The sequence below is a fragment of the Leptonychotes weddellii genome, chromosome 1 (genome assembly GCF_054177405.1).
Source record: "Leptonychotes weddellii isolate Sample4059 chromosome 1, ASM5417740v2, whole genome shotgun sequence".
NCBI classification, from domain to species: Eukaryota; Metazoa; Chordata; class Mammalia; order Carnivora; family Phocidae; genus Leptonychotes; species Leptonychotes weddellii.
This window is the reverse complement of record NC_138369.1, coordinates 97,485,109-97,507,048: the sequence shown is the minus strand read 5'-3', so window position 1 is coordinate 97,507,048 and position 21,940 is coordinate 97,485,109. Positions and strand designations below refer to the sequence as shown.

The 21,940-nt window shown below is 44.4% G+C and overlaps 2 protein-coding genes across 3 annotated transcripts in view; one reads left to right on the top strand and one right to left on the bottom strand.

Moving 5' to 3' along the window:
• Window positions 1–4,541, bottom strand: part of RSRC1 (arginine and serine rich coiled-coil 1) — a 408,321-nt gene extending 403,780 nt beyond the window's left edge. The window contains exon 1 of the mRNA XM_081828722.1: window positions 4,366–4,541. The gene's annotated coding sequence lies outside the window, so the exon portion shown is untranslated. The remainder of the gene's footprint in view (window positions 1–4,365) is intronic.
• Window positions 4,542–8,252: 3,711 nt separating this feature from the next.
• SHOX2 (SHOX homeobox 2) lies at window positions 8,253–18,583 on the top strand. 2 transcript variants are annotated; one of them, XM_081828630.1, is made up of 5 exons: window positions 8,253–8,790; window positions 11,706–11,914; window positions 14,322–14,379; window positions 14,689–14,777; window positions 16,344–18,583. In XM_081828630.1, the coding sequence occupies exons 1-5, from the start codon at window positions 8,442–8,444 to the stop codon at window positions 16,599–16,601; spliced, it is 963 nt and encodes a 320-aa protein (XP_081684756.1). In that variant the 5' UTR covers window positions 8,253–8,441; the 3' UTR covers window positions 16,602–18,583. The 2 variants fall into 2 exon arrangements, with proteins under 2 accessions (XP_081684756.1, XP_006731275.1); XM_006731212.3 differs by having other exon boundaries at window positions 16,308–18,583.
• The last annotated feature ends 3,357 nt before the right edge of the window (window positions 18,584–21,940 follow it).

The following is a 21,940-nucleotide window of genomic DNA, read 5'->3' as shown; positions in this document are numbered from 1 at the left end:
CACAGTTTAAAAGAAATTTTTTTAAGCCAGTTTCACTTAAGAATGTCCTTGATAAAACAGTAAAAATCATTAATTTCATTAAATTTCAACCCTTGAGCACACATCTTCTTAATATCATGTGATGAAATGGGAACTACAGTTACCCGCTACTGTTATACTAAAGAATGGTTATTTTGAGAAAAAGTGTTTATACAAATGAATTTCAAATTGAACTAGCTTTTATCATGAAACACTACTTTTAAAGAACTAACTATGACTATTCAGACTTGGGTATTAGGCAGACATTTGCCCAAAAATGAATGAAGAGAGTCTTTCATTTCAAGGAAAACTGACATTATTTGTTGCCAATGATAAAATTTGAGCTCTCAAGCAAAAGTGAGAATTTAGGATAACTTGTATCCACCACCATGAGAGTGGCTTCCCAGTCAGCACTTGAAGATTTCTCTGTTGAGATCAGTGGTGATATTAAGAGATGTGAATTTTTTTTAATTACATAATAAAGACTGTCAAAATTTAGAAGGTATACATAACCCAGTGAACCACTGTTCTCCCATAGGCCAATTCAGGATCTCACAGAATCATGCAGGGGTAAAAAAAAATCCACTCACAGTGCAAGACAAACCTACATATTTTAATGTGATAGACTATGAAGTCATTGACATGGTTTCAAATACCAGATTACAACCAACTTTTAAGAAACTACTACTTGAGGCGCACCTGGGTGGCTCAGTCAGTTAAGCGTCTGCCTTTGTTCAGCTCAGGTCACGATCCCAGGGTCCTGGGATTGAGTCCCGCATCAGGCCTGCTTCTCCCTCTGCCTCTCTCTGTCTCTCATGAATAAATAATAAAATCTTAAAAAAAAATAAAAAAAAGAAACTACTACTTGTCAAGTTTTGGTGTAGTATCAAAGAAGTAATTATGTGCAAAGGCTATTAAAATACTTCTTCTTCCAATACCATATCTTTGTGAATCCAGATTTTCTTTATATATTTCAATCAAAATAACTCATCATGATGGATTGCACACAGGAGGAGATATAAGAATCCAATTGTCTTCTATTAAGCCAGACATTAGAGAGTTGCAAAAGTGGAAAATAATGCCACTTTTCTCACCAAGTTTGTTTTGGAAAATGTAGTTATTTTTCATATCAAATGTGTTATTTATGTTACCATGTAATGGGCTTATTATTATTTTTAAGTTGATTAATAAATATTTTAAAATTTGCTCATTTAATTACTAGTAAGGCAATATTTATAGATATAGCCCACGTAGATAAAAGTTCTTGGGGTCCACAATAATTTTTAAGAGTGTAAAGGAATCCTAAAACTAGAAAGTTTGAGAACCACTGCTCTAAGGTATCTACAGTTATTTCCACTCTCCTTTCTTGCCCAGCTTATTAAGCCCCTATATAAAGCATAAAGAAGTAGAAAGAAAAGGACACAGATCTTATTATGTATCTTGTTGAATGGGAAAAAAAGAGAATAGGAGGTGGGTATAAATTTTCCTTTGTTTTAATTTCAAACAACATAATTCACCCATAATAGAAGAATGATTATATTTAACCCAGAAAAGTTAATGGTAGATACAAAACCCTTCCTTAGAGACACTAAGTAAAAAAAAAGTTTAAAATCCATGTCACCAAATTATATTTTCAAGTAATATATTTACACTTCAGAAAAATTACTCTGAAGTATAATCAATCTCAAGAGACTGCAAAAGCCCACTACATTTCTTTATTATAGTTAACTCCAAATATTTATTCAGAAAACTGAACAAGAGCAAATGAGAGGTAGATCCAAAAATTGTCTTTTCGGGGTGCCTGGGTGGCTCAGTCCGTTAAGCATCTGCCTTCAGCTCAGGTCATGACCCCAGGGTCCTGGGATGGAGGCCTGCATTAGGCTCCCTGCTCAGCAGGAAGCCTGCTTCTCCCTCCCCCACTCCCCCTGCTTGTGTTCCCTCTCTCGCTGTGTCTCTGTCAAATAAATAAATTTTAAAAAATCAAAAATTGTCTTCTCTATCAATGACAGGTACTGAATTCCTACTCACCCCCCTCAATATATATTCACCTCTGGATTTCCATAATATCATTGGCATATAATTGAATATACTTCTCATTCAAGTCATGTCATCAATTTTTATTACACACTACTAGTAAGAAAGAACTCCTTATACTTAACTCCACTGTTAAGGTACAGTACATGGAAAGACATTTCTGATAAGGGCAATAATGAACTGAGCAGAGATTTTTAGGAGCCCCACAAGCTAACAATTTTTCAATCTACCTGTAAACAGAAAATGCAACTACAGGTACAGAACTCCTAAAGCTCTTGGTTTTCTGTCCTCACTCTGTCTTCTAGTACTCCCTGATTACAGTCTCATGGTTGCAAACCTCACCCAAATACTCCCACTACAAAACTGAAACCAGGACAGGTAACGACTACAGCAGAACATCCATTTACAAAAACATCTCACTGTAAAGTTTAAGTGACTGACTAAAGACATGAAGCCAAGATGTGGTCATTCAAAAGAAAGCTCAAAGGCATACACAAGTAGTTCCTCTGTCTAGTTATTAATAAAGGTACAAGAAGCTAAAGTTAGCCTTTTTCAGAAAACAGGCAGTTAGAGAGAACAAAGATTCCTAGAGAACATGACAGTTTATAATTATTTCTCCACTATTCATTCATTAGTATATCAAACTATACTTTTTCTATCTTGGACACATGGCTTAAAAAAAAAAGAACAGTCATGTCAATGGGAAATCCACCTCAAAGAGGTAAAGTAAAAGTGGGGTTAATACCATTTTAGCATAGGAAGAAATCCACAAATAAGTACAAAACCATGCAAAAGCAGAAAAAGATCTGTGGTAAAATTCTAATTTAAGATAACACAACAAAATTCAAAAGATATATAGAATTCTCAAAAACACTCCTCCTATCATAACTAAAAATTTGTAGACTAGCATCTCTTTTTTTAAAAAGCATTCAGTCGTAAGAATTTCTCTCCAATGGTTTGAAAATGAAAGCAGAAAATATATCTATACATCTACTGTAACAAAATCATTACATAAGTTTTCCAACTCATAACACAACTCTTTGCTAAGACTGGTGGAATCGGTAAGGCCAATTAATAGGTACCAGCTGCCTTTATTTTTTTTTTCTATTTCAAACATTTTTAGCTCTCTTACTGAAGAACATAACAGTAGTAAAGTGTTATCACTTAGCAGGAAATCTCCTTTGCTTGTAAAGAAAGTGAATATTTATAGACCTAAGGCTAGAAGGGATACACAGTTTCCCCACAAGGTTGCACCTGTCATATCTGTTCAAATCCTTAAACCTGAGAATTCTGCATATCCCCTTCACTTAGAGCTTTTAGGTCTAAGTTCAAAGATGACAGCTGGAATACTTTTTTGTAACGCAAAAGATATTTGATTTATGTAAATACCCAGTACCTAGTTAGTTGAAACTCTAATAGGTTGGTGCTAATTCTGAAAATGCAATAACAACAAAAAATTTAGGTTTCCAGTGTACATTTAAATATATATAACCTCTGAGATAGAAATTATGTTAAGGTTGACCTAAAATCATGAGTCAGCAACATGTATAAATAGTGCATTATAACCTCTCACCAAAGCAAACAGAGTTTAAGGGTAGCCATGTGCTCTTAAGGTAGCCCATAAGGGTAGTAATATGACCACAAGGCCACAAATTCTGAAGTCAAGGAAACGGGGAACGTTTAGTGCGAGTATATTTATATGTTAAGGAACTTAGAAAGTCTATCTCACCCAGCACCACCTATCTCTCAGCAAGAGTGCTAGCCAGGAAGGGGGATAGGGAGTGAAAGAGGTGCATCTCAAGTACCGACAGCAGAGTGAGCGGAGTAGAGTGCACCAGGTTGCAGCTTCCCTCTTGCTCCATCCTACCTATAGCTAGTGACGAAGCACCAACCACGTACTTCAAGATGAGCACAGAAACTCAAAAGCAGTGATCGAGGACCAGGCACTGGGGATGCGGATGGAGGTGTGGGTTGGGTAGGGGATGAAGAGCTAGTTAACTCTCCCTCACCACCAGCAGACAAAAGGCCTAGCTTGAGGCCTGCGACCGCGAACTACTCTACAGCTACCCACCACCCAAAGGCCCCAGCTCGAACTTCAGGGGTCAGAAAGCGCCAGGTGCGGGGCGCATGCGTACTGCGCCGCTCCGCACGCCTCGCGGCCACCACCCACCACCCCCACCACCCCCACCACCCCCACTCCAAGCCGCCTTCCTGGCGGACTGCGCCAGGCCCCGCGCCGCCTCTCGCCGGAGCCGGGCCTCGGAACCTTGCGCCCGCAGGCACTGCCTCCCGGACTCCAGATGCCGGCATCACCTGGGTCCCGGCCTTCGGCCTCACGCTTCCCGTGGACTTGCAAGCGCCACAGACCAAAAAACGTTCCTTCAAATCTGGGCGCCGCTGCCGTCCTCCGAACTTGCTTCAGTTTAAGCTCACCGCCTTCCTGGTTCCAGCGCCAGGCAGCGCCAGCCGAGCTTCCGAGTGCATCGATAGAGGCTGCCAGGAGTTAGAGGAGTGCGGAGGGAGTAGATTGTCACGCCGCCAATTTTTTGTTTGGTGTTGGGTTTGCGTGCTTGCTTATTTGATTTTCTTGTTGCCAAAAAGCAATAAAGGTGGAGACTGAAAAGTGTTATTGCCTTAGTAATCGTCGCTATCGTCTTAGATAATCAGTAAACAAATCTGCATCGTAGGAAGTTATGTTTAAGACACCACACGTAGCGAAATTGGTTATCTCACTCTGAGGGAGGAGGAAACTAGCCCAACGATAATAAATCATGGGACTGTGTCTGTATAGAGTCGTGTGTGATTAAACTCTAATGATTTATTTGCAAAAATGCATTAAAATCGGTGTTTCTTCTACCCTGAAGGTGAAGGCATTCACAGGTTGGGTGCAAATTAGTTTCCCATATTAAAGTTAACTGGTTGGTGGAGGAAGGGGAGAAGGCTGCCTGGGGCAGGGGGACGAGGTTTCTTCTGAAAGAAAAATTCAATATATAGGTTTTTTGTTATTTAAGCCAATAGAAATTACAGCGATTCAGCATTTTCTGTAACTCATACTACATTATTTATCTGTAAGAAAAGGAAAGGAGGTGAATAAACTCTTGGCCTTGGTTTGGGTCGACTGTGAGAACCAGCTCGTTCACAACTGATATGATATCCAAGCTACAGTTTTCCGCTGTACCTTAAATAACCAGTTTCGAGGGACCGTTTTAAAACTTAACTACTACACTACGTGTTTATTTTAAATAATTCAAGAGCTGGGGAGCCCCGTGGGGTCCTGAATTTATTGGAACTCCTGTATCTGTCTGCAGGCTGTCAACTAAACGTTATTCAATGTTTTTTACCAAAATTACATTTTGAAATACCCTGTCTCAAGAAAATATTTTTTATCTAATGAAACAACATCATTAGAACTTCATAAGCATTTTAAGAACCTTGTTGATGTTGTTTTTAACTAAACTTCCCTTGGGCCAGTGGGAATCTGTGGTGAGACACTGCAGATTTCTCACAGCCCCATCTGATATTAACACCACTATTCCTAAATATATACAAAAAGCCAATATGCTAGGAAAATCTATGGGAAAATCAATTTGGTGTGAACTACACGATGATTGGTCTGAGCCTTCCCTGATCACCCTTAAAATGGTCATCTTTCCCTCAAGCTCAGTAGTAGATGGAATTTAAAAAGTAGCTAGTGAGTCTCCTGATCCCTTGCCAGACTTCTAACTGTGGTTATGTTGGAGCTGTTTGTGAATACATATTTAACACCTCAGTTTCAGAGCTCTTTGAGCACCACGTCCATTTAGCTGACCCCGTTCCTGGTCATTCTGCTAAAAAATCTGAAAAATGGATTTTCACAAAGGATTAAAGATTATGGTTATTCCTCTCTGATAATATCAGAATTGAAGTGGTTACAAGTAGTAAACCACGACTAAGTATAAAATCATGTTTCTAAATTCATATAACTTTGGAAAATGTGAGTATTTGAGTCTCTTTTGTAGTCTGATAAAATAGAAGCAAGCACTCATGTAATTCATTAATACCTAAAAGCTATTGCTACTGGAAACTTAAAGATTTTAATTATTTCTCCTAAATACAGCAACAAATGTTTTAAGAAGAACAAAGGATAACTTCAGAATTCAAAAGAAAAAAAAGGCAAAGTAACATTTTAAAATGTTAAATACTTTTTAAAAAGTATGATTTTCATTTTCCTTAAATTCACTAAATGTGAACATTTTAATCTGAAGAGTAGTAAAGTATGACAAAGATACATACAACCTCTATTTGTATATATTCTAGAACCATTAATATATTGTTATAATTGTTTTCTCTTTTTACAAATGACTCAGGTTGCTTTGATGACAGTTCTCAAATTATCTGTTAACTTCGTGTTCATGCTTTAACTGATGGGCAGAAGTATACCTATCAAAGTTCTGTAGTTGCTTTTATTTTTACTGAGAGTATCAGATCCAAGAAGATGAACAAGTTACCTTTAACATCAGAAGAAAACCTGCACTAATATTCATACTACTTGAAAATGTCCCCCAAACCACACTTGAAGAGATATATTTGTTTGTAGACTCAAGTAATTATAACTTTCCTATGTAAATATTCTTGTGTGAGATATATACATGGCCACACTGCTCACTGCAAGCTTTGTCCTACACAGTACAAATGACTCAGTAATATAGATGTTACTTCCATATAACAAACTATTTCGATGAAAATAGTCCAGGAATAAAGTTTTAAATTGTGGCTTTGACAGAGAGAGAGAGAGAGAAACCTTTCTCCTGGTGACCCTCTTTTTGAATAGTCCATGGTAAGTAAAATTAGATGGGGTGTAAACTTAACGTGAATTTTTTTCAAACTCAAAGAGGGAGGAAATAATTTGCTTTTCAAAATTAGGAAATCAACTAGACTGTTTCTGAGGATACTAAAGAACTCCTGTAGTTAATTGTGGGAGGGGTCTGGGTGCAGGGAGTTTTAAGGGAAAAGGGGTCAGGATCCTGAGACCTCAAAGAAGGAACGAAGTCAAACTGTCCTTGACCAGGGGCTAAGGAAACACTTTAAAAATGGAATCTGTCAGGGAACAGCTGCTCGGGAAATGTGTTAAATAGACTGGCGCGTACGAGTTGGGTTTGTCTGTAGAGGTGTCGGCTTGGGCTCCAGGGCGCGAGTAGTGGGTGAATCACAAACTCCCCGGGGCGAGGAGCTTAGTGAAGACCCAGACTCAGCTCTGGCTGCGAGCCGGGAAGTCTCCTTAAGGAGCCGCGCTGGGCTGGGAAGCTGTAAAGTACCCTGACTCTGGGCAGGTTTGTGAACCCAGGTTGCCGGGTTGTGTGGGTTGTAGGGTGGGAGGAGCGAGGATGTAGGATTGGGACAACAGGGTCAGGATACGGAACTGGGGTGCGGGGCGCCTAACGCAGGTCAAGGAAGCCTGGCAGCAAGGCAGGGAGGAACAGTTGCGCTGCACCCTGACGCGGTGCGAGGTTGTGGGGTGGGATGCGGAGTCCGGATACCCGACTGACTCCAGCGGCCGCGCACTTGTCAGTTTCCTCTTGGCCACGCCCCGGCGGAGTAGGTTCAGCTCCCCAGTGTTTAACTGAATCGTGACACCAACGCAAAATCCACGCCTAATTAAATTAATTAGGGATTCTCGTCAATCCTGGATTAATGGCCAGGAGCACAGGCGGCCGAGGCTATCTGAAAACCCGGACGGCCTGGGACCAGCCTCCTCTTCCCGCCCCCTCCCGTCCCCTTCTCTGCCCTCCCACTCCAGCTCCAGCCTGCCTGGACTCCAGCCTCAATCAATCTCAATCTCTCTCTCTTTTTCTCCCTCTCTCCCTCTCTTCCTCCCTCCCAACCCCCACTCCCCCACCCCCAGGTAGTGGTGCGGGTGCTTCCCCAGGAAGGGGCTCCCTCCGAGTTGCGGAGGGGAGGTAATTTACTCAGAACAAGGGGCCGCCTTTGCGAAGTATAAATAGTGAGACTTCAAGCGCAGCATTGCTATCAGATCTGAACTCTCCGCAGTTAGAATTGTCAAAGATCTTAACATTGAACAAGCGCGCTCCGGCAGGGAAGCATCAGTTCCCATTTCCCTCCGGCGGCCTCCGCCCCTTCCCTCTTCCTCCTCCTCCTCCTCCTCCTCCTCCTCCTCCTCCTCCTCCTCCTCTTCTTCTTACTTCTTTTTCTCCTACTTCTCCTCCTCTTTCTTCTTTCTTCTCTTCTTTTTCTTCTTCTTCTTCTTCCTCCTCCTCCAGCTCCTCCCCCACCCCCTGCCCCATTGATGTGTTATTATTGGGGGGGCTGGAGCAGTAAAAAAAGAAGAAGGAAAAAAAGAGCGGGGCTCGGCTGGGAGAGGTTGAGCGCGGGGCTGACCGGCATCGGCGGCGATGGAAGAACTTACGGCGTTCGTCTCTAAGTCTTTTGACCAGAAAGTGAAGGAGAAGAAGGAGGCGATCACGTACCGAGAGGTGCTGGAGAGCGGGCCGCTGCGCGGGACCAAGGAGCCGACGGGCTGCGCCGAGCCGGGCCGCGACGACCGCAGCAGCCCGGCAGTCCGGGCGGCCGGCGGAGGCGGCGGCGGAGGAGGAGGCGGAGGCGGAGGCGGAGGAGGCGGAGGAGGTGCAGGAGGAGGAGGAGCAGGCGGAGGAGCTGGAGGAGGGCGCTCTCCCGTCCGGGAGCTGGACATGGGCGCCGCTGAGAGAAGCAGGGAACCGGGCAGCCCGCGGCTCACCGAGGGTAACGGCCTAAACCCCCAGCCGCGATTCCCCTTCCCGCCTTCCTGACTCCTCTCAGGCGGGAGAGGACCCCGAGGCCCAGGGGGAGAGGGGCGGGACGCGGAGAGGGCCCTTGGACTCCAGCTTTGGAAGCTAGAGTGATGATGGAGGGGTGGAAGTCCGGTGGTGTGCACGGCCGTGGGTGGGGTCCGAGTGTATGTGAAGACGGGGGGCGTGGGGTTTGAGCGCGTCTTTCTCAGATGCTCCCGCTATTTCCATTCCACTGTAGCGCATTTCACTAGCCGGAGGATGGGCCGGCAGCCCAGACGTCCAGCGGGCGGATGGGGAAGTTCGCTGGGCCCGGCTGCGGCGGGGGTGCTGACAGCAGCTGGGCCAGGCGGCGGGATTACGGTTCGCATCTAGCGCCTAGTTTGAAGGAGCCCCTTTCCTAGGCCTGAGAAAGACAGAAAAAGAGAGGAAGGAGAGAGAGATTTCACCCTCGGGTCGCCCCAGGGTTTCGGGCCGCGGCTGAGATCCACTCGAACTCGACGAAGATCCTGGCTTCTGGGATCTTGGAGGTCAAAACTTCTCATTCTCTTTGAGCTATTAAGATTGAACAGGGCCAAGGCAGGCTAGGCTGTTTCTCTCTGGAGACGCGTTAGGCTCCTTTTTTTTTTTGGTTGGTTTTTCGATATTTACACAATTCCATTGCTGTTTCGAATCATTTAGTACTCTGGTTTTGTCGGAGGGGGGTGGTGAGAAATCCTCTGGTGCCAGCAAAGTGTTAGGAAATGGCTTTATCTAAATGGTGGAGCGTCCTGTACCAATTCAAAAGAGTTCAACAATAAAATTAATCTGGCACTTGGTGCCTGCAGTAACTGGTGTGCTGCCATATTTTTCCAATTAAGAAAATATGTGACATGCGTAGAATCACATATTTAAGCAAGCAATTAACTTGTTTATAACACGGTCTGTTCCTGTTTAGGCCAATAAATGGAAATTTGGGGGCGAAATAGAGTCTATTAAGTCTATTAATCAAGTAGAAATGTGGACATCTTTCTCTTTGAAGCTCCAAAAGTTTGAGAGGCATCCACTGTGGATGACACGAAATAGACAAAGCCTTCTCAACCCTTTGGCAGAATCTGAAGGATGTGTTTTCATATTTAAATTTCATTACAATATCAGTGCAAATATTTTCTTATTAACTTGGCTCCGAGTATTTGCTATAATGTTATCCGCTTCCTTCCCGCTGGAAGGACAAATGTCCATAAAACGAACTCTGAGTACAAGAAATGCGGACAACACTTAAGATCACCATAGCTAGAATGCTAGACTGGGCTGGGATCTAGAAGCTCTTCTTCCCCCAGACCAGGCAGCAGATCCTCCTAAATTTGGAAAATGATGGCACAACTGTCAGGCGGCTCAGTGCAGCCTCCCAGGCGTGAGTCTGCAGCTCCAGGCCCTGGGTACACCAGCCCGCCGCATCGCGCCCTTAGGGTCTGAACCCGGGCAGACACAGTCCTGGGATTGTTGATTTCCAAGCTCAGGACAAGTATTAATTTCTCTGCAGGCCGGCTCTTCCGGAAATGATTTTTAACACCCATGCTGACTGGGATCCTGGGCTAGGAAGAACTGCAAACAGCCTCTCGACTATCTAAACTCAGCTTTGACACCTTAAAAACCCAAGGCTCCGACTCAGGCGCAGAGGATGAAGGTTCCAGAGGGCAGCTTATGTTGATATGGGCTCCCCTGATCACTGCCCCTTGGCCTATATATATATACATATATATATATATTCATATATATATCCCTATCCCTCGGGTGACTCTGTATGCTCACATTCGCAGAGCTGTTTTTAAAGGGAGGAGAAGGAAGGACAGTAAAGTAGCAACGGATGTGTGCAAACCCAAAGCCGAAAAAAAAATGCATATTTTATTAAACAACCGAGCTGCTGGATGCATGAAAAGGCTTTGAGCAACCAATAGAAACCAAGGATCACGAATGTTCCGCTTGAACCTGTTGATCTCTGTGGGTTTAAGCATTCAGGGTCGAGTCCGCCTTTCCAGTGGGGAGGGAGAAGGAGAGAACAGAGGGAGCGGTCTATTTCGCGCGCCTCGCGAAGCTAGTTTTCCGCCACTCGCCTTTTGGCCTGGCGTGAGCCGCAAGCCCTTCAGGCAGTCAACATGGCGTGGGCTCCTCTGCTCAGGCTCCCAATGTCCGGCATGAGGGTTAGGGACTGCCTGGCCGCCCGTGGGCCCTCCGCAGGGTTAGGCTCGAGCCCTGGGTCAGCATCGAAAGCCCTGAGATGCGGCTCCCAGTACCGCTCAGCACCCGGGTCTTGTTCAGCCGCTGCAACCCTTGGGCCCAATTGTTCCCAAATTAGAGCAGCAAGTTTGAGAGAAACAGAGAGCCAGCGGTGGCCGGAGCTGGCCTGAGAATGGCCCAGCTCTCTGGGAATAGCCGGTGAGAGGCCAGTGCATGGCCTCGCCGCGCCCTTCTGCCCTTACCGGGTTCTGTGTCTGGCCCCGCGCGATGCTTTTGATTCTGTGTGCGTGGGAGAGGGTGAGCGCGAGAGAGGTTGAATGGAATGGATTTGGGGTTCGCGGGGGTGGGCAGGGGACGGTGGAGTGGACAGTGAGGAGGTGAGTTGAGGCTACAGTTGCGAAGGGGTGAGTGGGTGAATAGCCGGGGGCAGGCGGCCGCCCAGAGTTGATCTTTTCGCGTCTCCAGAATCTTCTTCCTCAGGACAGGGTGAGGGACTGGCCAGGAACTCCAGGAGGGGGCAGGATCCTCCATCCTTTTGGAGACAAATCTGGTAACAGGATTTGCTGTGTTGTTTTTGTCCTTGTGTGTGTCTGTGTGTGTGTGTGTGTGTGTCTGTGTGTCTGTGTGCGCACGTGGACATACGCGTGGCTCTATTTGTGGTGCCCCCTCCAGTGTCCCCAGAGCTGAAGGATCGCAAAGAGGATGCAAAAGGGATGGAGGACGAAGGCCAGACCAAAATCAAGCAGAGGCGAAGTCGGACCAATTTCACTTTGGAACAACTCAACGAACTGGAGAGGCTTTTTGATGAGACCCACTACCCGGACGCTTTCATGCGCGAGGAACTGAGCCAACGGCTGGGGCTGTCCGAAGCCCGAGTGCAGGTATCCAGCTGTGAGGAGGTCAAGGCAGGGCCCAGGGAGTGGTGGAGGGGCACTCGGGGGTTAGAGAGGCAGCTTGGGAGACACACACAGAGGGCGCAGGTTCAAGAGTCTCGAGTAAGGTGAGAAGGGAAGGGATATCTTTACTAGAGGTCTTATTTTCCAAAGTAAATCTTAGTCTTGTAGCCTACCCCCACCCCATCCCAACATATGTTCCCAGCAGAAGAAAGCTGTGCTGGGCTTGCTCCCAGAGTTTCTATAAACCACACCCCCTCCCCTCGCCTTACGATGCCTTTAATGTGGTTTAATCCTAATGGGCCTACTTTTATAAGCCTTAAAAAAAATCCCACAGAAAACGTTTTATCTTCTGGATGCCTTAAAAGTTACAACGAATATTTTGTTCGCCTGAGTTGGTTTTCCTTGAGGGCCTGCTCCGGGGTCTAGGGTTGCCAAGCGGATATGCCAATTAGGTTTATAGATGTACAGACTATAAAGAAAATTAGCAACTGTTAAGTGTGGAAATTTACAGTTTGCCGTTAGCAGTCGATCTCAAACTGTGTGTAAAACAATAGAGAAATAAATGCATTTTGGTCACTCTTTGTTCCCTCACTTAACCAAGACAGCAAACCTGAACCTACAGAAACTTGATTTTAAAACAACTCACTATCTTAATATTGGCATTCCCACAGTCCAACACCCAACAAGTGCCTTACGTGATGAAGTTAGGATTGGAACAGGTTTTTTGTTTTTTATTTTTTGTTTTCTTACTGGTTGTGGGGATGAAAGTAATGGCAATAGGCTTTGGGGGCATTCAAGGTAGAAAATTATATATATACATGCATATATATCCTTCTACTTTTATGGAGAAAACATTTAAATGTTTCAGATTGTATTTCCGCTCAAATAATAAAATAGGAGAAAATGATGGTCATTATTTGTTTGAACACATGGAGCAGTTTTAGGCCTGAACATCTGCAGCTGTTACAAAGTATCACTGTAACAGATACTCCCGGGGTCTCTGGGCAGAGAGACCACCATCTGCAGCAAACTATGCAATTCTTAGGGGGCTTCCCCGCATCTTGTAATAGGATCAGGACAAAAACAGAGCAGTCACGTTGAAGGGGAAAAGTAATAATAGGCTGCCTTGGTCATCACAGCCGTCAATAGAAGGCTCTGCTCTTCCTTTTTAAGCCTTTGCTGCTTTGCTGTGTGTACTGAAATCTCTAGAGGCTCAGCAACCCCTTAAAGACACGATGATAATTATTACAGTTATGAGCATTAGTTTCTCAGTTCCAACTCTTCCAGGGGAAAAAAGAGGCAAGAAGCCTCAGGCCATGTGAGTTATACAAAGGATGCCACCCTGGCATGAAATCTCCCCTTCTATTACACTAAATGGCAGGGGAATTTTTGAAGATTTACATTGACTATGACACTTGCTTTCAAAAACAAGAAAAAGCTCTGAAGCAGTATTTTTCTTTTATAGTTTTTTTCAAACCTTAATTTGTGAATCAGTCAATATGCTGTATTATTGGAACATAATGCTGTATGATTGGAGTGTAAAAGCAAGCTTTGTATGAATTTTTAAAAATCTGTCATACTGCCTCTAAAAGTTCGCAAGTTTATTTAAGAAGGTAATATCTGGGAGAAGACAGTTTCCAGGAGTTACTTGATTCATACCTTCCTACCTTCCCCTTTACACAGACTATTGTTTTTGTTTTTGTTTTTCTCATAAGAAATGAACTTTATTACTGGTCTTCATTTTTTCATACCTTTCTTTAAATTTTAGGGTTATTTTCTATTACCCTAATGTAAGCAGTAGATTTTTTCTATAGAAGCAAATTAGATTATCATGATAATGGTACAATTATTCTGCTACTGTGTTACACTCTGCTGCACAGAGGAACAGAGAAATCCTAAACTTCTTTGTAGTGATGCTTTTATGGCACTAATTAACTCTTCCCCCACTTTTATCTCCCCCCCCCCAAAAAAAAACAGAGTCACTATTTGCTTTGGTGTTTGGTTTTTCTTGAAGATGAAGCTAATTAATATTACAGGCTATTAATGAGCACATTCTTCTCAGGTCTTACTGGGCGAACATCTAAACCCATTATCGCTTTAGTATCAGGTATCATGGAGAGTTTTAGGCCTTGGGGACTCTAATGTAGAAAGATGAAACCAGGACTAATAGTAATTTATCAAGAAACAATTTATCTTGCAAAAGTCTATGAAATCTACTTTTGTCATTCATTTACATTATTTGACTTTGGAAATTGAGAGTGTTTTTTATAATTCAAATATTGTTTGCTATATCTCTCAATTCTTGCCTAAAACACTACTGTTTTTTCATTGTACTTTGGTAATTAAAGGAGTTCATAACATCTAGGTTTTATTTTATTTTTCCAATTTGTAGGTTTGGTTTCAAAATCGAAGAGCAAAATGTAGAAAACAAGAAAATCAACTCCATAAAGGTATGCTTCTCAAAGGACATCTGATATTCTAAGTAAAAAGAGAACTGGGCAATATTGTTATACAAAGTCAGAAAGAAACTCTGAAAGATAATCATGGTCTCTATTTAAAAATCTGCTCTGAAGGCAGTTAATGAGAGTCCTAAAGTTTGGAAGTACATTACATTTATTTTAATTATGGCAGCTATTTAGGAAGATAACAGTCCAATTCCAAAAGAATTTGTTCTATCTTGGTATTATTTGGAATCCTGGAAAACAATGCTGGAAATGTTATCCTCACATTATTGTGTTTTGTTCCCTATTTTTTTACAGGTGTTCTCATAGGGGCTGCCAGCCAGTTTGAAGCTTGTAGAGTTGCGCCCTATGTCAATGTAGGTGCTTTAAGGATGCCATTTCAGCAGGCAAGTATAGCCCAGTTTCAACTTGTTTTTAACTGTAAAAAGACCTGGATTTTGCTTGAATTGTTGAATATACCCTCTCTTTGAGTCCCATGTTGGTGTCCATGTGGTTGAAGAATAATTTTGAGATGATATAGTGAAATCTACTCCCCTTTAAAAACCTATAAAATGTCAAGGGCCTACATGCCTAGTCCTTTCTTTCCTCATGGGAAACCTGCAGAAGCCTGAGGCCAGCGACTGGTCCTTTAAAAATGCACTAAAGATTGCACTTGGGGAGAGGAAGGAAAAGCCTTTTATTAAGATTTTGTCAGATCCAATACAGAGGTTAGTCCTAAGGCGTTTTCTAAGGCAACTTTCTAAATATTTTTCTAGGTATTTCCTACCTCTTAGTCACATTAAATGTCTCTGACAAAAGAAAAGTAAATAAATAAAAGTACTTCCAACTCATACTTGATTTTTTAAACCTGTCTCTGCAAACAAAGCTTCATCTCAGTAGAGAGGGAAGCCTTGGTCTTCCCAGGGATGTCCTGCCTCTGCAATCCCTTTCTTAGGCATAAAGTAACCTTTAAGACAACATGTTAAAAGGACAGCCTGCAGCAATGATTTAATCCTTGGAAATCCCAGTGCTCTAAACGCTCCTGCTCTCCAAGCCTAAGGGCTCAATCCTTACCCAACCAGTGCCTGACCTTCCCCCTCCTCAGCTGGGACCCCTGCTTGGTAGGGCTGTGAAGTCAAGAATTAGCTCTCAGTTGGCAGCACCCTGGACTGGGGAGACACACGGGTGTACCCATGTATTGACGGTTACTGTTAGGGAGATCTTAGCTCTCTTGGCACCACAGGACTCTAGCTAGCATCCCAATGCTAGGCTTTTGAAGCAAGAGGGAATGATTGGAGAGAGTGTGGGATCTAAAAAGGAGACCCTTACTACTCAGAAAGTGATCTGCAGGCCTGCAGCACCAGCACCACCTGGGAGATTGTTAGAAATGCAGAATCTCAGGTCCCAATGCAGACCTTCTGAATCAGAATCTGCATTTTTTAAGAAGATCTGCTTTATAACAAGGGTAATTGTTATAGCAGTAAAGGTTAGAAGTACTAACAATTGTGCCAGTTGTGATGAAGATGCAATAATGTCCCCAAGTGACAGGGAAAAGTTTTATAGTTTGCTTGTTAGTACTTCAGTGCTTTAATGGGTAAGAGGTGTATGATGACATCAAGAGAGCCTTTCCAAATTACTTTTGTAATTTTGAGGAGGGCGATGTTTTAACACAATAGCAATGTTGCCCTCTGATGGGCCCAGTTCCCGAGGGGGGCGGCCACATTCCTGCAGACAGGAGTCCCCTAGGGCCAAGGGAGATAAGACGTGCTGAAGAGTTGCAGAGACTCTGGCGCACCGGAGTATCCCTGTGGCGCCCCAGATTCAGTAACAGACTGAGAAGGTCAGCCGAACTCCCCTCTCCTGTCCCCAGCCCCAGCCTTCCCCCTCGCCAAGCTGGACGCCGTTAATGCTCTGTTTCTATTCTGTTGTCACCCTAGGATAGTCATTGCAACGTGACGCCCTTGTCCTTTCAGGTTCAGGCGCAGCTGCAGCTGGACAGCGCCGTGGCGCACGCGCACCACCACCTGCACCCGCACCTGGCCGCGCACGCGCCCTATATGATGTTCCCGGCGCCGCCCTTCGGACTGCCGCTAGCCACGCTGGCCGCGGACTCAGCCTCCGCCGCCTCTGTGGTGGCTGCCGCCGCCGCAGCCAAGACCACCAGCAAGAACTCCAGCATCGCCGATCTCAGACTGAAAGCCAAAAAGCACGCTGCCGCCCTGGGTCTGTGACGCCAACGCCAGCACCAACGTCGCGCTTCCAGCGCGGCACGCACCCTGCAAATCCTCCGTGCCCCGCTGCTTTTCCGTTTAACCCCTCCGGACCTCCGGAACCGACCCTATTTCCGCCCCGCTGACCGGCCTTTGCCGCCTTCCACATCCCGGACTCGGAGGGCGAGACTCCGCGCGGGACCTTGAATCCCACTAGGCGCACCAGCTCTGTGGCTCCTGACCATTCACCTACCCAAGGGCGTAGAATTCGGCTTCATAGGGGCAAGTTTTCGGGAAGTCTGGAGAGAGACTGAACAACGGAGCGCTGGGACAGCGGAGTGTGGCTCACGGCAAAGCTGCAACGATGGACTCGCGTAGAAATAAAAATCCTGTTAATAAAAAATGAGCAAAAAAAAAAAAAAAAAAAAGTAGAAAAGACAAACCAGAAAGAAAAAAGAGAAAGGGAACTTACTGCTATTTGGCAGAAGTTGAAATCGGAGAAAGAACCAAGGAACAAAAACAAATTTTAAAAATTAAAGTATTTTATACATTTAAAAATATGGAAAAATAACCCGGACGAATCTCGAGAGAATGGGGGGGGGGGAGTATCAACTTAAAGTGTATGTTTTTTTTAATGGGCTAAAAAAGGCAAAACAGAAGGAAGAGGTATACTTATTTAAAGAATTAAGATTTAAAAAGTGCGCAGCTGGGAAGTTCACAGGTTTTGAAACTGACCTTTTTCTGCGAAGTTCACTTTAATACAAGAAATTTGATAAGAGAGGCGGGCCTCCTTTTACGTTGAATCAGATGCTTTGAGTTAAAAACCACCACGTATGGAAGAGTAAGAAGAGGGAAGACAATATAAAAACGAGGAGAGGAAAAAAAAATGATATTAATACAAAAAATGTTACCACAGACAATGATTTCTCTGAGAAATTATTATGGCAGCACTGTCCAGACTGCTGACAGTAAATTCCGGTTTTGCATGTTACTTGTATTCCATTGTTGGTGTCTCCCTGCTCCCTGCTTTACTCACATGCACTTACTCCATTTTCATCTTCAGTACGAAAAACAATACCAAAAGCATCTGGAAATTGATGTATATCAAATCTATAATTTTTGCCCCATCTTTGATCCTGTCGGACAAAAGAAAAAGGTCGGAAGGGAAAAAGTCTACACTCTGTCCCAAGAAGACGGAGGCGGGCAGAAAATGTGGGGAAAGGAAAAAGAAAAGAAGACCAAATGAAGTAATAAAGGTACAGCGCCTCACACGGCTCCTGGCACATAGTAGGCGCTCAATCAATGATAGTCCCCTCTCCTTCTCCTTTCTTGTACTCCCTCCTGCTGATTTCCTGATGTCCTATTTGGAAACCTTGCTTTATTTCCCCCTCTCTATCCTGTCACACTCACCTTAAATAATACCCAACTAGATACAGGCAGTAGGTTTGTGTAAAATATGTTGATACACACAAACAAAGTTTATTTTGGCTATAATGTGTGAACTGATGGTTGACTTTCAACATTTGCATTTTATCACACAAAGGTGTATATTCAAGTAATTTTTTTTGTTTCAATTCATGTAACTATTTAAACTGGGGTACCCTGGACTAAGCAATCTGTATCCCAATCACTAGAAAGCCTCCTTAGCTTTTTTTTTTTTTTCTAATTTACAAGAAAGAGGAAAAGCTCTTTTAACTGAACTTTGGTATGCGGTTGAGCTTTGTAACTATTTGTTCTCCATGAAAACAAAGTTATTTATATTTGCCATATTTTTTCTAGTGTATTAAGTTATTTTAAGCAGAAGAAGATGCTGTTATTTCATGATGTGTTGTTGGTACAAAATGTTTCGATTTCACCTCTGTTAAACCTTTTAAATAAGTGCCAAGTTATTAATTGAAGACACTTTGCGATCAATTGAATGAAAATAGTATTGTTTCATTTAATGGGGTTCGCGTCATCTTTGTTCCTGTTACTATTAAACTATCCGGGATAGTCTTTCCTTCTTCCTTTTTGATTAATGTGTATCTATTTCTCGACTACATCAACTTAGAAAAGCGCTTGCCTCTGCTTCTACGTGCAGCTATTAAGGGGCCGTGAGAATGGTGGCTGTGGCTCTCGATATCGCTGAGCGCAACCCCCACCCCCTTTTCATCCACCCAGCATAGAAACCGGATTGATTTTACACCAAATCAATAAAGGAACAGATAATATGTAAAATAATATTAAATAGACTCCCTAAGACAAACTCTCATACTTCATTTTGATGCACTTTCACCCTTGAAGTTTTTCGGGGAGCAGTTTGGGGAGAAAGGGAAGCGGGATCACACGGTGCGAAATCTACCTGGGTTAATTGTGGCATAACGGACACTCGATCCCAGGTCGACGACCCTCCCCAAGCAAGCGATGAAGGTTTGGGAGTGGGTAAAAGCCGCGGAGGGGAACTGGGGCTCTGGGAGGGGCGGATCCCCCACCTCCACACTCCAATTTAGCGCTTTGGCCCAAGCAGATTTTTCGTTGGTTAAATCTAGGAAAAGGTAGAAGCAAGGGCCCTATTTAGGAAAAGCCGGGTCCTAGCCGTCCTTAGAATACCGAGGATACCCTCCCTCCCTCCCGCCTCCCCGTGCCCCCTTCTCCCGGAAGAAATCTCACTAGTAAAACCCGAAAGCGCTGCCTGTTTAGGGGTGGGTAGAGACTATGAAGACGCGGCCCCGGCCAGGCCGGGGACAGGACCTTTTTTTCCCGCGCGGGTTCTGGGGATGGGGGCATCCTCCGAGATGATCAAGGGTGTCCCGAGTGTCCCTTGGGGCCCTCTTTGGGCCGGAGGACGCATACCCCCACCCCACCCCTTCGACAAAGCCCCGCGTCTTCCAGTAATGCTCCCGTCGTCCCCACCCGGCCTTCTCCCGGGTTGAGCTCGCACACTCAAAGCTGTTCGTCTGAGTAGACGTGGGTTATATCTTTATATTTATCTTTTTAACTTTCAAAGACCACTGAACAGGACTTGGGCCGTATTCAGTGCCCAGGCCTTGCAAGTCTCCTAGTTGACAAGTTGACAGGTCTCTTAGGTCTCTTAGCTGTCCTTAGTTTTCCTAATAAACATCTGCCTAGGGGCGGGGTGCACCTTGAATCGGCAGCGCCGGGGCGCCCGCCTTGACGGGGTGGCCTCCGGCGAGCTCCGGTCGGCGCCGGGCCCGAGGGTCCGAACACGCAGGCTCCCAGCCCCAACCCTGCTGGAGGCCCCCACGCGGGTTCGGACATTTCTAAGGGCACCCCAAGGGAAGTCGGAGGTCACGGGAGAACTTGGGGCCGGGGGAGTTAGATGTTCCGTCCCGGGTCCAGCCTACATCCGACGCGAAACCCAGTCTGTCCCCGCAGCTTAGCTCGGGGGAAGCTTGAGGTCAAAGGAAGCATGTACGTCTGGGCCCCGGCAGGCGAGGCCCGGGTCACCAGGACGGGGGCGCGGCAGCACGGCCTAGGTCGGCCCGGAATGTTCCCGGCAGCAGGAGCCGGGTGGGCTGGGCGCCGCAACCGCGGGGCCCGGGGCCCGGCGGGAGCGGGGAAGGCCGGGGAGCCAGCGGAAGCGGCCAGGCGGGGCGAGAAAGGCCAAAGTTTCTTGGCCCGGTCGGCGGTACTTGAGCTGGGCGCGGCCTGTGGGACCCAGCGTCAGGGGTGTCCGCTCTCCCGAGACTCAGCGAGGGCCGAGGCTGCCTTTCCTGGCGGCTGGGGGCCGCGTCCCTCGGGCCGGGTCTCCCACGCACGCTCTCCCTGGGCTGTCCCCCGCGCCACCGCCCAAACTCGCCCGCAGGGGCCTGGGGGTGTGAGAGAGAGGTTCCCAACCCAGGGTTTCCACAGCCACTCTGAGAAAGGGCCCGAAGCATCTTCCCTTTAAATTCAAATAAGGCCCAACATGCAGGTCGTTTTGGTAGAAACTCAATAATCGTAATAAATAATTAACAGAGATTTCGCCACTCCCCCCCCCCCCCCCCCCATCTTTCAAGGTGTGCAAAACCTTCCCGAGCTACAAAATCCCTGACAGGGGAAAACCGAGTTAAAAGAGATTATTCAAGACATTAGTATTAAGGACCTCATGATACAGAAGGGCCCGGTAAGATTTGAGGCCTTTGCTCGAAGCTGAATTGATAAATATCTATTTTGAGTTTTTCCCCACACTTACAAACTTTGTAGATCCTCAGATGGTAATACTTTAGTATAAGGCAGTGCTCAAATTTCGGAACTATTTTGATTTCTGAAAAATGTCTTTTTGGCTTCAGCGACATGGATCCTGTTATTTTTTCACAAATCAGTTTACATCATAAATTGCAAACATTTGCAATAAGATCTCAAGATTGTTTATTCATTGTAACCTCAAGCACTTGACTATGTTAAACACCAGTACAGAAACTCTGTGAAATCAGTTTAATATGTGTGAGGGAATTAAAGGATCACTCCTTTTCGTCACATAAACAAAGCATTTAAGATTGTTTTCATTGTCAGTCTCCCAATTTTTAAACAGTTTTACAAGTGACTATTAATTTTAGAGTCATTCTGTGTGAAAATAATTACTAAAGTTATATCCTGCTTTAATTAAATATTTTTGGGCAGAAGAAAATGATATTCTACATTGGGAAGTGGGTGATTGTTTTTAATGTTACATTATTTTAAATTATTTTAGTTCAAATGTAAATAAAATGTGCTAAATTTCAATGGGGAAAAATTTTGAAATGGTTTCTTAAAGTGCCATTAGAACAGTTAATCAGAGTGCATTAAAGGAACATCACAACCCAGAAATAATAAATATGTCATTGTAATGAGAGTGTTAACTTATGGATAATTTATTCAAGGTAGTTTCTACATTTCAGATGGAATCTCTTATTATGACCTGCCTGAGTACTCTGATGCTTGTTCTTCAAAATCTAATTTATATAGGCTCAGATATACATAATTCATAACTCCTGTTGATATATGTATACACACCCCAAATTTTAAACCTTTACAATATGTTTGCATGTTTACTAGCATGTTTTCAAGCTGGCTGAAATAAAAACATAAAAAGTGTTAAACATCATACTGAAAGCAAGTGCTTGTCCTATGTGTGGAGAAAAAGTAGTGGAAAATTAAAAAGGATTAGATAATTTTCAAACTGAGATATAGAGTGAACACTGAAATATTTCAGACAGGGAACATTCCTGTATAAGAAATATGGAAATCCAAGAAAGACTTACAGATGTGAGCTTGTAACACTTCTGATGCCGAGGCAATCCTTTCATGTCTCTAATTCATAGAACAAAAAATCCTCAAGTCTTGGGGTATTTTGTTTTGGGTATTTTTATGTGTCAGTCAAGGTAACTATCGCATATGCC

Excerpts from the sequence above, each read along its gene's own strand:
- SHOX2 (XM_006731212.3), top strand. The coding sequence starts at position 8,442 with ATGGAAGAACTTACGGCGTTCGTCTCTAAGTCTTTTGACCAGAAAGTG. Across the intron at positions 8,791-11,705 it reads CAGCCCGCGGCTCACCGAGG|TGTCCCCAGAGCTGAAGGAT; the intron begins GTAACGGCCTAA and ends TGCCCCCTCCAG. Across the intron at positions 14,380-14,688 it reads AGAAAATCAACTCCATAAAG|GTGTTCTCATAGGGGCTGCC; the intron begins GTATGCTTCTCA and ends ATTTTTTTACAG.